The 15,579-nt window shown below is 48.6% G+C and overlaps 1 protein-coding gene across 3 annotated transcripts in view; it reads right to left on the bottom strand.

Annotated features, from left to right (window-relative positions):
- PPFIA1 (PTPRF interacting protein alpha 1) overlaps positions 1-9,621 on the bottom strand; it is an 82,012-nt gene extending 72,391 nt beyond the window's left edge. For 2 of the 3 annotated variants that reach the window (XM_002922200.4, XM_019802754.2), the window contains exon 1: positions 9,328-9,620. In XM_002922200.4, the coding sequence (XP_002922246.3) occupies positions 9,328-9,591 (264 nt within the window). In that variant the 5' untranslated portion in view covers positions 9,592-9,620. Of the gene's footprint in view, positions 1-9,327 lie in introns of all 3 variants that reach the window. The other variant, XM_019802748.2, reaches the window with a different exon arrangement.
- Between the last annotated feature and the right edge of the window lie 5,958 nt (positions 9,622-15,579).

The following is a 15,579-nucleotide window of genomic DNA, read 5'->3' as shown; positions in this document are numbered from 1 at the left end:
CAAGCACGGAGGGAATGAGGGAAGGCCGGGGGGCAAAAGTGAGAGGCATCAAGCCCCGTGGAAGGGAGTTACGCAGTGTTCACACTTTCACATGGTCTGTAACTGGCATGTGTCACTCTTATGATGTCCTAACTAATCAGCAATGTAAATACCGTAAGCATGGTTTCCTCCAGGTAAGAACATTTTCCTCGGCACAAGGAAAACCGCTCAGTCCGAATATGAGCATTTTTGAGGGTCTTCATATACATGGCAAAACTGGTTCCCCAAAAGAGTCCATTACCAAATGACGGAGTGGTATCCAGCACTAAGGGCCAGCAAGCAGAAGAATGGAAAGAAAGGCCTTCCTCTCGGAGAGAGCAGCACATTTACAGAGAAGGTGCAGGACAACAACAGATCTGCATGATAGCATGATGGGCGACCCACAACACAGCATGACTGACAGGGGGCCGCGGGGCCGCGGGGCCTGGGGAAGCCACGGGAGTCCGCCCCTCCTCGACTCCACCCGATGGAAGACAGGGTCCAGATCCCCTGGGTCCTCAGAGATGGCTCTGAGACAGGAAAGGTATGTGCCACAGTACGTGGGGACCGGGGGGGGGGAGGTGCAGGAAAGAGGCAAAGCCATTCCCCTGGTTTCGGACCACCCGACCAGGTAGAAAACGCTCTCATTCACAGGAAAAGGCATACATGTGGGAGGAGATGGTTTTGGTCGATGCTGAATTTAAGGAACCCAAAGAACGTCCAAATAGAGGTACACCACAAGGTGCTCAAGCAAGGCATCTGTGACCCAGAGTGGGGGGTATAAAGGAGAACACAGGGCAGCTGAACCTCCCAAGGAAAACCGCCCCCCCCGAGTCTGGCCTACATGGACTCGTGAGAAAACGGCCATCCTGCAGCCGCACCGTCCACACGTTTCATTTGCTCCAACTGAGCTCCACATTCTCACACTCCGCTACTTTAACTTGCGCAACCACAACAGTATCTGGGCTAGGTAACCTTTACTACGTGCTGAACAGTCAGCACCTAGAACAGTTGCCTGGAATACATACCCGGACACATTACACACATACATGTGAATGGTATGCACACTGAATTTAAACATTACCTATTTCTGTATATTACACAAAAATATACGTTGCCCTGTGCTTTACGAGATGGATGATATCAAGGGGTTTTAATTCTTGCCTGAAACACTAACCTTACAGCTCAACCCATGCATTAGCAAGGACCACTCTAACCAATGGTGACTACCCTGCGTCCACTCTTGTCTCCACCCCAAACCCACTATCCACGCAGCATCAGCACAAGATTTTAAAAAATTCAACCAGGGGGCACCTGGGTGACTTAGTGGGTTAGGTGTCTGACCCGTGATCTCAGCACAGGTCTTGATCTCAGGGTCTTGAGTTCAAGCCCCAGGTTGGACTCTATGCTGGGTACGGAGCCTACTTAAAAAATTCAATGAAATCATGCCAATCCCTCCCCCTGAGGCCACAATGCCTCTGGGCCCTCAGCAGTTCTTATAAAATAAAACGGAAAACTGAACTCTTGACATGGCCAGGCCCTGTCCAACCATCAGCTGACAGGCGTCTCACCTTGCTGTTTCCATGGCTTAAATCAAGGCCAAGTTCACCCCTGCCTCTGGCCTTTGTCCCTGCAGTTGCAGTGCAGGGAGAGTCCTCCCTCGGCCTTAGCTCAACCATGGCCCCTCGGAGAGGCCCCTCATGGACCACAGCGTGCCAGCAGACAGCCCTTCCTTTCAACAACTTTATGCTTGCAGGTGCATCTCACAGCCAGCATCCTCTTGAGAAGGGGCAGGTATGCCGGCTCACCGAGGGCAGGCCCCCTGTGTCCCAGGAGCACAAGAACCCAGAGGCCAGGACGGGGTAGGGTCATGGAGGCGCCCAGCAGGAGTGGACGGCTCTGTCTTGCACAGATGATTACAGGTGCAGCAACAGAGAAGGAGGAGAAGACAGGGCTGCTGGCAAAAAGAGGCAAATAGAGGGTGTGCCGCTGACAAGAAGCGAACGGTCAAATACTTTGAAGGATCTGCTGAACTGTTTCATAAACCAGAAACAATGGAAGTAAAGCACAGTCTTCCAAGAGGGGTTTTGCCAACTACTCCTACTGAAGATCAGTCTGTCAGGGGGACTCCCCAAAACTCACGGGTATCACCGGAATCTACCCCTGCTGAGGAGTCTGCTAGCTCATTTCACCTCATTTGGATTATGAGAAGTCTCCCTGATGTACTCACTAACTTAAGCTTGGCACGGGATCAAACCTTGTGAGAGCACTAACAATGAAACGACGGTGAGGGCCGCACCCCACAATGCATTACAGCAGTGTCTGAGAAAAGCCTGCAGTTCTTTACCCCGGGGGAGGCTGCAGGGCAGAGTGTGGGGGGGCATCCCTCCCCCGTGCGACTGCCAGCGTTAGCATCCTCCATGGTGTCCCCAGCCACAGAGCCTGGCCCTGACTCATCCTCCTCCGTCCCTCATCTTCCCGACCAGGCTCTGCTTCCACCTTCCTCCCTTGCCAACTGGCCCGGCAGGCTTTGCACTGCTGCCAGCTAGCCAACACCTCTGTGGTGACAATCAACGCACCCACACAGGTGGCCTTACCTGCCGCTAAGCTGTGCTTTTAAGACCTTGCTCTTCAGGGTGCTCTGAGTCCTATGTGAACGCTCTCCCAGGGATTTGCAGACTGCGAGAGACATGGGCAAAACCTGGGGTCCCGCCCATAATTCAGGCGGAACAGATTCTCTTTTCTTGGAATTCTCTGGGTGAGATGTCTTTTAAGAAACTCATTTGTTGTTTACAAAAAGAGTGTGAAATCACTGCACTCAACTTGGAAGAATAAAATCTGCATTTTCAACTTTATGTGAAATTGGAGGGAAGACTAAATGAGCAGTAACTTTTAAAAAACAGATCAAACACTGTGATCAAGTCATAGAATAAGTGTCACTTAAGGCATCTCACCCCCCTTAGTCTTCTCTGCCACAGCCAGCCTGTCACCAGAAAGCCTGGGTGGGCACCGGGCAAGGGAGGAGAGCACTCAGGGGGCTGGGCCGCTGGCACCATCGTCTTTCCATGCATGGCGGCCAAGCACGGGCAAACCGGGGACTTAGATTAGGAAAAGAACAATGGGTACTAAGCAAGGACTAGTGGGTTTTGTTTTCTCCTGTACCAAATAATGGTCAACAAATTTACCATGACTTCTACACGTGCTTCAGATACAGAGAGCACACCAGTCTCTCCCCTCACTTCGTTAGACACACAAGTAGTCTCTAAGTCAACGCACCAAGAACTAGAAAAACTGAACACAATTTTAAGTCTGTTTGAAGGCATCAAAGAGCTATTGAGGCAACCACAACTGGAGGGAGATTCCAAACAAAAGGGAGTCCACTGAGGTGACTCTAATATTTAGAGTGCCCGTCTTGCCCTCAAGGCATTGGCGATTCTGATTTTCCTCAGGGATTGGGGCGGCAGGGGGCGGGGGTGTGGAAGCAATATACAAATAAGCTGGAAAGAAAACGTAGCAGAAAGCCAAGAAGAAAGTCTTGGCCAACAGAGCTCTGGACAGCTCCATGGGTATGGGAAGACAAAATTCAAGTGCAGGCCTGACAAGTCAGCCAGGTCTTAAAGGCCAGGATCCCTGAGAGCAGGAAGGCACAGAAAGTGAGCCCAGCACCCTGCAAGCACTCCCCGAGAGTTGAGCCTTCAACAATCTCCTGTGCTTAGGAGACAAGAACTGGGCTTCGGCACCTGCCGAGAAGGAGGGGCCCTGGGAAATGCTCCAGGCCTCCAGATGGAGACCCTGGAAGGGGGGAAGAAGGTAGCTTACAAAGCTTGAACCCCCGTGTCAAGTCACTCACAACTGACTGGGCCAAGGAACTGCCCCACATGGGGTGTGTCAGAGGAGATGCTAAAGGACGACAGCCTCACCCAGAGCCTCTACAGCTCTTCATACACAATGTCCAACACTCTCGGAAGGAAGGAGGGAGGGAGGGAGGGGAGGAAAAGAAAAATAAAGCAAAGCAAAAGATATAACAGCATATAGACTAAAAGAGAAAAGAACAGAAAGAGACCAAGAGATGACCCATATAGTGGAGTTATCGGATGCACATGTCAACTTTTCAAACACATACTTGACAGATGGGAAATTTTCAGAGAATCAAAACAAATTCTAAACTGAAAAATATAGCAGTTGAAATTAAGAACTCAACCTGTGGGCTTAACATCAGAATAAATACAGATGAAGAGAGAATCAGTGAACTGGAAGACAGGTCCAGTAAAAAAAAAAAAAAATCTAGACAGAAGTTGGAGGAAAAAGTCCAGAAAACAGAAGAGCCCAAAAGACACATGGGACATGGTAAAAATGTCCAATGGGGACTCTCAAAGTAGAGGAAAGACAGAACGGGGAATAATGAATATCTACAGAGATAACAGTCAAAACTTTTCCAAAACTGGTTAAAGAGCCAAGCCATTGATAGGACAAAGAATGCCTGAGGCAAAAAGAAATTGTTAAAAGTAACAAGAGGAAAAAAGATACTGCCCTCAATGAGATAACAGTAACCGCTGCGAGCTGACTTTTCAAGAAAAAGAAAGGAAGCCAGAACACCATGGATTGGCATCTGTAAAATGCTGAACAAAAATAACCACCAACCTGGAAGTCTATGCCCAACAGAAACATTCTTCAAAAGTGAAGGCAAGGTAAAGATGTTTCAGGCAAAAAAAAAAAAAAAAGAGAGAGACAACTCATCAACCACCACATGAACTAAAAGAAATATTAAAGCAGCTTTTTGGGAAAAGAAAAGTAGTCTTTGACAGAAATATGAAAAAAACAAGGAGTAAAGAGCAACTTCATGACAAAAAGGGTAACTAGGAAAATAAATCAAAGACTGAAACAATGCAGGGCACATTTAGGGACTGCAACAGATTAACAGTTTATAGCCCCCCCCCCATTCATCACCTCCAAGGTGATGGTATTAGGACATGGAGACTTCAGGAAGTGACCAGGTCACGGGTGGAGAGAGTTCCCTCACCACTGCCACAGCATGAGGACAGTGAGAAGCCGGCTGTCTTTGAACCAGGAAACCGGCTCTCACTGGACACTGAATCTACCCGTGACTTGATCTTGAGGACTTCCCAGTCTCCAGAACTATGAGAAATAAACTTCTGTTGCCTATTAGCCAGCCAGTCTATGGTATTTTGTGATAGCAACCCCCCAAAACTAAGACAGATACCTTCATAGAATTAAGGTAGAAATCAGCAAAAAGGTAACTAGAAAATCCCCCTAAACATTGAGAAGTTAAGTGATATACTGCTAAAAAACTTTATGAATAGAAAGAGGATACCACAATGAAAACTAGAAAATATTTTTACATGAAAGATAATGGAAATTTGGCTTATCAAAACCTGTGGGATAAAGTTGTGCTTAAAGGGAAACTCAGAGCTTTAAAATACATATACTGGAAAAGAAGAAAGGCTAAAAATCAAACTAAGTATTTAGCTCAAGAACTAGAAAAAAGAACAGCAAACAAAACACAAAGTAGATGGGGGGAAAAAAACAGAAATTAATGAAATAGAAAACAAAAACAAACAGAAAAAAAATCAGTAAAGCCCAAAGTTGGTTGTTTGAAAGGACTAATAAAATTAATAATCCCCTAGCCAAAACTGATTAAGAAAAAGAGACAAAGCACAAATTACCAATACCAAGAATTTTTAAAAGGAGATATCACAACAAATTCTGCTGATGATAAGGATATTACGAACCACTCTACACTATTACTTGGAAAGTTCGGGTGGCCTAAGCAAATTCCTAGGGGAAAAATGCCTTATCTAAATAGACACAAGAAGAAATATAAAATCAGAAAAATCTTATTTTCATATAAAAAAATTAATCTGAAATTAAAAACCTTCTCACAAGGAAAACCCTACACCAGCTGGTTTTGCCAGTTAATTCTTCCAAAAATTGAAGGAAGAAAACATCAGGCTCACATGAACTGTTCTGGGAATACACAAGGAACACTTCCTACCTTATTTTATGAGATGAGCACAACCTTAATACCGAAACCCAACAAGGACAATACAAGAAAGTACAATTACAGACCAACATCTCTCATGAATACAGATGCAAGATCCTAAGCAAAATATTAACAAATAAAATCCGGCAAAAAGAGAATACACAGACATCAAGTTGGGATTACTGTAGTTGCAAAAAAATTGTTTTAGGGACGCCTGGGTGGCAAAGCGGTTAAGTGTCTGCCTTCGGCTCAGGGCGTGATCCCGGCGTTATGGGATCAAGCCCCACATCAGGCTCCTCCACTATGAGCCTGCTTCTTCCTCTCCCTCTCCTCCTGCTTGTGTTTCCTCTCTCGCTGGCTGTCTCTATCTCTGTCGAATAAATAAATAAAATCTTTAAAAAAAAATTGTTTTAAAGTTTAATCACCACATTAAAAAAAATCACTTGTCCCAAAAGATGCAGAAAACACATAATATAATTTAATTCATGATTTAAAAAAAACTCTCAGCAAACTAAAAATAGAGCAGAATTTTCATGTTTTGATAAAAAATATCTACCAACAAAGCCCCAGATGGTATCATATGTGATGGTCAAATACTGAAAGCTCTCTCTCTGGTATTGAGAGTGAGACAAGGACACCTATTCTCTCCATTTCTATTCAACACTGTACTGAAGATCCCAGCTAGTATAAGAAGGCAAGAAAAATAAAAATGGTTATTGCATTGGAAAGGAAAAAAAAACATATCAGAAGACACCCCTGAAAGAATGAAAGGCAAACACAACGCAAGACTGTAAAAAACAAAACAAAACAAACAAAAAATCTGCCATTCATATAGGTATTCAAAATATATAAAAAGAACTCCTTTAAATCAATAAAAAACAAAACAGCCAACCCAATAAAAAAATGGGCAAGAGACAATTATTTCACAAGAGATATCCAAGTGGCCAATAAACACACACAGAGAAGTCCTGCCCTTGATTATTTACTGGTCATCGGCGAGCGGCAAGCTCACACCATACTCAGCTTCCTACCACCCGACACCCACCAGACAGCTAAAATGCAAGAACTGACAATGCCAGGGGTCAGACAGCCACTGAGCGCTCTCATACCATGGGTGATGGGTGAACACACACACACATTATCACTCAGCAGTGCTGCTCCTTTGAGCACACCCAACAGAAGGGTACACATACCTGCACCAACAGACATGCAGGGGTAGTCAGGGGCAGCATTTGTAAATAGCCATGCCCAGCAGAAAGAATAAACTACGGTATATTCACACACCAGGGACTAGACAGCAATGAGAGTAACAAAGCCACACGAGGCCAAACAGACACATCTCACAAACATAAGGCTAAATGACTATTTCACTTATATGAAGTCAAGAGCACACCAGAGCAATCAGCGGAAAAGTCAAGACCATTGGTAGCTCTGGAGCAGTTACTGGGAGTGGGTAGGAGGGGCTTTGGGAAACCTGGTAATGTTCTAGTTCTTCATCTAGGTGCTGGTTACAAGCATGTGTTCACTAAGGGAAAAAAGTCTCTGAAATGTACACTTACAACTGTGAATTTTTCTGATTATGTTATAGCTAAAATTTGTTAATGTATGTTATTACTTGCTCATATAACGTGCTGATAGTACAAATGCATTTACTCGTATACCTATCCGGCCACATTATCAGCCACCAAACATGAGTCAAACACCAGGGAAAGCAGAGTTCCAAAAACAGTTTACTTAATGGTTCCCGTGTTTCTGAAATGATGGTCTCAGGTGCTCAGGCCTGGAGGCAGGCAGGGAGGAAGGGAGGCAGGGAGGAGGGGAGGCCAGGGAGGTAGGGAGATGAGCAGGCACGGAGGCCAGGAGGCCAGGGAGATGAAGAGGTGCTCAGGTGGGGAGGCAGGGAGGCCAGGGAGGCGGGTGTGGCCAGTGTTACACTCTCAATGAAGAGCTTCCAGGTTACGCCACATTGAGCAGTAGCTAAAAACAAATCACTGAGCAATGGTGTCACCCTGTTGGGGTGACAAACTCCACCGCACAAAACTGTCCCTTCTGTTAGGTCGTGTGTGCTCATTCTTTCAAAAATCAACCTGATCAAATACTTAAGTATTTGATAGGCGCTTCAGTGCATGGCCTCGAATTACACTAAATCAAATACAATCACAAAACAAAAAACAAATAAAAGCTACTGAAAAATACACAAGTACGCTAAAATCCTGGTGGAGCATCGTTTGGCCGGTCCTTTCGAGCTTGCAGTAATAAAACCTGACCTACCCAAACTACGTAATTTGTGAGGCCTGCACAAGAAAAACCACGATGGCTCTCTGAGCCCACGGAAAAGGAGCACTGCAGCACCAATGCCAGATTATTATTGCTAAAAAGGAAATGCAAACGTTTGGCTTATCAATCTTTCAGGAGAACTGACTACAGCCAAGAAACGCAGTCAGGCTAGCAATTACTCATTTACTCATTCAGCACTGCACACCGATGGCGGGAGCACAAACACGTGCTTAGGCAGGCCTACGGGAAAGGACCACAGACGCGCCTATTACGGGTAAGTCAAGTGGCTCCTCGGCGGCTGTGAACACCCAAGTAACCCCCGTGACTCCTGCAGGCTAGGTGCCACTCTCCTTACTCTTTCGTGGGTGACGTTCTCCCCTCACCTATCATTACATCCTTGCTCAGCTCCCCAAGACGAGGCTTTGCAACACCAGTCCAAATGTCACGTACTCAGATGAACGGCTTTGGTGTCACTTCAAGCTTACAATCTGCATCAGCCAAGAGAGAGTTTCCAAGGAAGGAATCTCTGTCTCATGTCCCCCACGACAAAGGTCATTTACAAAACACAGGTGTTCTTAAAAAGGTAGACGGTGAAAATAACTTTCCTGTGAGAGCAATCCTATCTGTCCATTAAATTTCATTAGAAAATGGGGACTATCTGATAAAATCCATGAGACACACATGTTCAGCAAGAAAGGCCTGAGACAACTGAACGGAAGAAACCACACAGCTTGGATGCCTCATGGCCCTTGTCCGAAATCTTTGGAGCACTGTCCCAAATCTAGACAGTTCCTTCTGCTGCCTAAGGAAGGGAACAAGAGTTACGAGGTGTTTAAAGTAAAGCACACCACAGAGTTCGTCCTCCCTCAGAGGTTTAACCCTCGGGAACTCTCTCTGCACGTGACTTACGAAAACCAGAACCACCATTTCAGAAACTCGTCTAAAACATGGACACCATGAAAGATGATACCATAAAAAAACATTTAGAGAGAAGGCAAGAATCTGGAGTTCCAGGTGAAAAGCATCCATACCTGTGGGAGTGCAGTATTGAGCTGCCTCTGCAAGGAGTCTCTCTCATGACCAACCTCGTGTAACTTCCCCTGGGTCAATGCCAGCGTTTCCTGAGTCTCTCTCAGCGTGTCCAGAAGACGGTCCCTCTCTTCCAGCATGGACACCATCAACTGCTCAAAATGCGAATCTGCATCTGGCTGCGAAGGGGAGCCGGACCCGTGGCTCCCGCTTCCTCCTGGCGGGCCTTCTGCTTCACTGATGGTCGGCATCACCTCGCACATCATCTTGAAAGAAAAGACCCAGACTCCAGTCATTAAGTGCAAAATAAAGGCTCCCACAAACCTGCAACTTTATAGCTATGTGTAGCTAATAAACTGAAGCTTGACAGACAGCCTCGTTATTCTCAGATCTGACTGTTACACTCTGAATATAAATCAGGGGGGGAAACACACACACAGCAATCCTGAGCGCCGGAACACACAAGATGAACACATCAATATGCACAAGAATCCAGGGAAGGGGTAAAGACCCCAGGGACTACCCCTCACATAAAGAACAAACCCTGTGGCATTTTGTTTGCAAAGCTGTACTTTCTAGTTGTTGGTAACAAGTGTGCTTCTGTAACTTTTTTTTTTTCCTATTTCCCGGTGGGGGAGAGAAAGTCAAAACACATGCCACCCAATCATTTTTCAGGAAAAGCACAGAAGGAGCATACAGCCAGTAAAACTGACAAGTACAAAATCCATCAGGCATCTTACAGGAATGTGTGCAGTCAGCTCCCGAGGAGCACTGACGGCTCCCTGAATTCTCGGGCTGGATTTGGTGAACGCTAAAAGGAACTGGATTCGTTAAGGGCTGGGAAAGGTGTTTTTCAAAGGCTGCAAGGTACGACGGTCAGGCAATCGAACTTATGTAAGTTTACAGCCGAAAAAAAAAAAAAAAAGAAGGAAAACTTTCACAACGGACATGAAGCTGGTCGCTACAGCCGCGGATGGCTAGGAAAGAAGGAAGGAAAAGTGAAAGGGGAGAACGGAGACGCTATTAAACGTCTCCAACATAATGCCAGCACGAGGAGAAGGAGGGCCGGTTCCGGAGGCTGGACCCCCCGAGAAGGCGATGCCCAGGACTGCTTGCCGGGCAGCGACAGAACGACCTCCGCCCCCCTCGCACCCGCACCGGGCGCCGCAGAGTCCCTGGACCCCGAGGCAGGGAGAACCGCTGACAACTGGAGCGCAGCCCAGGTCGCGGCTTCTCTCGGCCACAGGTCCTCGGGACCCGCGCCCGGCGCCGGGCTGACCGGGCCACCGGGGTGACCGGGGCGCAGCGGTCAGGGGAGGGGGCGGCGCGCGGCCCCAGGAGCCCGTCCCTCGGGGAGGGTCCGCCGGGGGTCCCACTGGGGTCCCGGGCCCCCGCCCCCGCGCCCGGAGAACTGACAGCGAGCGCCGCGCAGCCGCCGCGAGGAGGGGGCCGGCGCCCGGGGCGACCTCGGCCCCGCTCCGCCCCGAGCCTGCCTCGGTCTCCCGCTCCTTTACCTTGCTNCCGGCCCCGCCCCCCCCGGGAGGAGCGCCGCGGAGGCCGAGTGCGCAAGCGCCGCCCTCTCAGGTGGGCGGACTGGGCCTCTCGGGCGTCGTTGGGCTAGGTGCGAGCGGAGCCCCGCCCTCAGCCCCGCCCCGCCCAGGTGGGGGTCGTCTCCAAATCTGCCCTTACGGCCGTTATCTAACGTCTACTGTGCATCAGCTTCGGAGCCAGACCCTTACCAGACGTCACGTGCCCACACCTTACAGAAGGGCACGCCCAGGAGCGAGGTACCTGCCGGCTGCTCCTTGGGAGCAAACCAACTCTTACAGGACTGAGAAGGACGCGGTTTCTACGCAGGGCCGCTCACCGAGCCTTACCTGCTCTACCTGCGGAGGCCCAGGTGGGCAGCGTTTGATGTGGAGGCTCGTGGGCGCTGTGTGGGGAGTGCAGGCTTGGGAGCCAGGCACGGCTGGTTCAACTCCCGGCACATGCCTGTCCCTGCGGTGTGGGGCTGGGCAACTCAGGGGAGCCCGCTGGCACTCAGTGGCCCAGGCGTAGGACGCGAAGATGACACAGACCTACCCCAGGGGTGTTTTAACAACTGGAACCCAACGGTGGTCGGTTTTATCTGTGTCCTTATTCATATTCATATTTTGTACTTACACCTTTAAAAACACCTGTTATGGGCCAAGTCCCGCGCTAGATCTTGCAGACACGGAGATGAGAAATACACCTTTTTAGTAAGTTAAAGCAGATGCCTCCCCCTCACGGTTTGACACCTGGAGCAGAAAGTCTTCACAGGCCAAAATGTCAGGGCATTGCTGCCAGGCACCACCGGCCACTGTGTGTCTGTGGTGAGGTAGCCAGGAGCCCCTGAACTAACTCAACTCTCAGTGAAGGTTGCATGGGGAGCAGGTGAAAGCTTCGGAGGTGGCGTCCGTGCTTTCCACTGTGAGTCCCCAAGAACAGGTGCTAATTCTGATTGGCTTTATCTCCTAGGGTCCAGGAACACACCTTTCTTTCATTCGTGTATTCATTTATCAAATAAATATTGACTACACGTAAATCCAACCCCTGACCCGGGGTCTGGGACGGAGGAGAATTTCCAGCTGTCTTCAAGCGCACCAGCTTAATTCATCCAGCCCACGTTTGCACCACACCCATGAAGTATCTGTCTCCTAAGAAACCAACACAATGCCAAAATTTAGTTCAACGGTGTGGAATGTTCATTCATTTCACAAACATGTGTAAAGCATTATGAGCCAGGCATGGCCTAGGTTTTGGGAACACAGAGTTGTTTAAGATATCACTTGGCCCAGTTCACAGCCTGGAGGGGAGAGGAGAAAGACTATTACAATGTCAAGTTAACAAGTGTGTAACTTAGTGCCTTGGGACCACAGAGGAAGGAATTACCGATGCTTCGGTTCGCATCACAGAAGGGGCTTCACAGAGGACATAACACCTCAGCTGGGTCTCAAAGGATGAGCAGTTCTCCAAGCAGAGAAGGGAGAAGCCCACTCGGTCTAGCTCCAGGAAAAAGAGATCCCAGATTTCACTCATTTTCCTTCGTTCACACCATTCCCCCAGATTGCAAAATCATTAAGAGGAAAATTGTTAACAACTTAAGTGGCCAAAAAAAGAGATTAAGTCTTTGCACTTTCAAATGACAGAGAGCTTGCTGGCATCCACAGTCACGTTTTCAGTTAAGTAGCTAATGACCGGCAAAATTCCACATCTCAACTGTGGCCGCCGTCACACAACTATATGCCTTTGTCAGAACTCACAGAACTGTCCATTAGTATGGGAAGTATGCTCTAATTTTTAAAATGGAGGAAAAAACTTTAAAAAAAAGCAAGTTACAAACAAGTATAGACAGTGTGCGCCCAGATTCAAAGAAGAAAACATCTGTGTTTAGATGAATGTGTCATGTAAAATGTCTTGTTTCCGAAAAACTCTAGAATATTATTAACCAAAGTGATAAAGTTTCAAGATGAGTTTTACATGAAATGAAGTATTTTTGAAAAGCAAAATTGAATTTTAAGTTTCAAAGTTGTAAAAGACAAACATATGTTTATATTGGACCCCCGTCAATTAGTGTTCCAACCTCAAACATGACCCGGGCCACCTCTCCTTTCTAGAAATGTAAGCAGTTCAGGAGGAGCGTTCCTATAAGATCCGAGTGTGGCCTGGCCTCTGTCCTAGAGATCTGGGCGTGTCCCAGGTCTATCTAGAGTATGGAAAACAACCGAAGGAAGGCGGCTGTGATGATACAGTTTGGCAAAGGTCCGAGCTGGGGGTGGGTGGCAGAAGATGTGGCCCTAGGTTCACGAGGAAGAAACTGAAGTCCAGTTTCCCTTTGAATCCCAAAAAGGATTCACCCACAAGCACCCGGTTAGTCTAGAACAGAGTTGGAACTGGAGCCCTGAGTAAACCAGGGGCTTTTGATTCCTGATCCGGTCGCTACGCTGTTGTGATCAAGGAGTGGTCTCTTTAAGGGACAAGAAGGCGTAAGCCTTCTACCCAAGGGTCTCCAATGCTGCCCAAGGAGTCCAGTCCCTGTGGAAGAGGTGGGGGCCCTGGGCTTGGAGACTTCGGCCACTAGCATCAACGCTGCCTGGGCTTCCCGTGTGTCCCTGCTGAGGCGGCAGGCGGTAAAGAAGGAGAGAGGGAAAGAAAGGGAACCATTGTACTTGCTTTTCTCCCTTCCTTTTTGAAGTAATTCACAGTCCGTCCTGTATCCTTCCTACTACACAGAGGAGGAGACAGAGATCCAAGTGGCCGGTGAGCAGGGGAGATCACCAGCCAGAGTGTTCCGGTTGCCATGGCAGTTCGAGTTCTCATCGTTAAACCAATACTGGAATTTTGATCCATGAGGGAGACAGTTGGGCAGTTGGTTGAGGCGTGTCCCTCCCTGAGAGCACAGAAGGAAGAGTCACATTTGCAGAACATTTATGGAACCCCCACTCCATATAACCTTACTCGACCCTTACGGGTGTACAATGAGGACACTGAGACCCCACAGATGAACTTCCCCACCCAGTTTATGGTTCCATCGAAGCTGGACTTGAACCAAAGACCGGCCCCAAAGACAGTCTTGGTGCTACACCAAAACACGTCCCCAGGCCCCCAGAGCTGGGGCCGACCCCCCCCCCGATCAGTGCTGGACCGCCAAGATACTGACCCTGATGCCCACTGAGGGTCTCTGGGCCTCCCGGCCACCTTGTCCCAGCACAGTGCCAGGCACAGGGAGCCCCCAGCTCCTGGAGTTTCCCAAAGCTTCCCACACGGGCGTGAAGACTTCCATCCCCTTCTTCTGTATAATTATATTTTAAAAGCAAGTCGTGAACATCTCGCAATGTGTGTCGCTTGACAACCTCCTTGTGTTCATCACATTCATAACAATGCCCAGCTATTGTAGGGAGAAGGCCCAGAGAGGTGGTTCAAGCTCTCCCAGGGCTAGGCTGGAGCCCCAGCCCCTACATTTACCTTGACCTCTCTGGGCTCAGTTTCCTCATTCCTGAGGTGAGGCTGATAGTGCCCCCTCGGAGGCTGTCCATGAGGGTTCAGGGAGTCAGGAAAGGCTATACGGGAGATCACCAGTGGAAGTCCCTTGTATCTGGGCCTTGCCTACCCCCCTGGAGGGAAGCGGGATTGGTCCCAGTCCACTGGCATCTCATTCCCCTTTGTCCCCGACAGGCTGACAGAGGGCCTGGGCCCCTGTTCTCATCAGCACCATGTAAGGGACAGCCTGCGGGGTCTCTGGGGGCTTTCTTCTGGGGTGACTGAGAAAGCCCCAAGACCACCGCCCTCTCCCGTGTGTAGCCTGAGACCCTGCCCAGTGTGTTTCCAGACAGGAAAATCTTCCCACTGTCTCTTGGGAAGGTTATGTGTTTCCCGACCCCAAACAGCCAGAAAGACCCGTCCAGAAATCTAGAAAGAAGAGGGCGCCTAGCTGGCTCAGTCAGCTGGGCGTTGGACTGCTGATCTCAGCTCAGGTCTTGATCTCAGGGTCGTGAGTTCAAGCCCCGCATTGGGTTCTATGCTGGGCACAGAGCCTACTAAAAAGAAAGAAAGAAGGAAGGAAGGAAAGAAGGAAAGAGGGAAGGAAGCAAAGGAAAGAAAGAAGGAAAGAGGGAAGGAAGGAAAAAAGGAAGGAAAGAAGGAAAGAGGGAAGAGAGAAAGGAAGGAAGGAAGGAAAGAAGGAAAGAGGGAAGAGGGAAGGAAGGAAGGAAGGAAGGAAGGAAGGAAAGAAGGAAAGAAGGAAATAGGGGAAAGAAGGAAGGCTCCCTGCTCAGTGGGGGAAGGAAAGAAAAGAAGTACAGAAAAAGCGTAAAGTGTGGTAACTGTCTTCGTAGAGTTAAACTTGATCACCACGAAGGGGCTACTGGTTGATCCAGTCAAAGTGAGGACAGGAAGTGCTGCCACGTGGAGTCACCTGGAAGGGCGAGGATGACAGCTGGGAGCTGCAGACGAGTGGCGTTGCTGGCACGTGGGACGTGGGACGGCGGCAGTCTTACTGGCTTGGGGCTGTGGCATGAGGGGGGTGCCTGTGCTCGGCCCGGCCTCTGCCAGTGGTGACTCATTCTTGCAAATAAAATATTAATGCGTTTATACACACAGTCTTCTTCAAACAAAGCCAATGAGTGGTGTTTTAAGGAATAAGCAGTTCAAGTACTTAACTGGCAACGGCGGGCCTGCTTCCGGGTGGTTCTGCGAAGCTTGCTGAGGGATCCAAATGGTACAGGATCCGAATC

This window comes from Ailuropoda melanoleuca, chromosome 16 (assembly GCF_002007445.2).
Source record: "Ailuropoda melanoleuca isolate Jingjing chromosome 16, ASM200744v2, whole genome shotgun sequence".
NCBI classification, from domain to species: domain Eukaryota; kingdom Metazoa; phylum Chordata; class Mammalia; order Carnivora; family Ursidae; genus Ailuropoda; species Ailuropoda melanoleuca.
The sequence above is the reverse complement of the archived record's forward strand: the minus strand, read 5'-3'. Positions and strand labels throughout refer to the sequence as shown.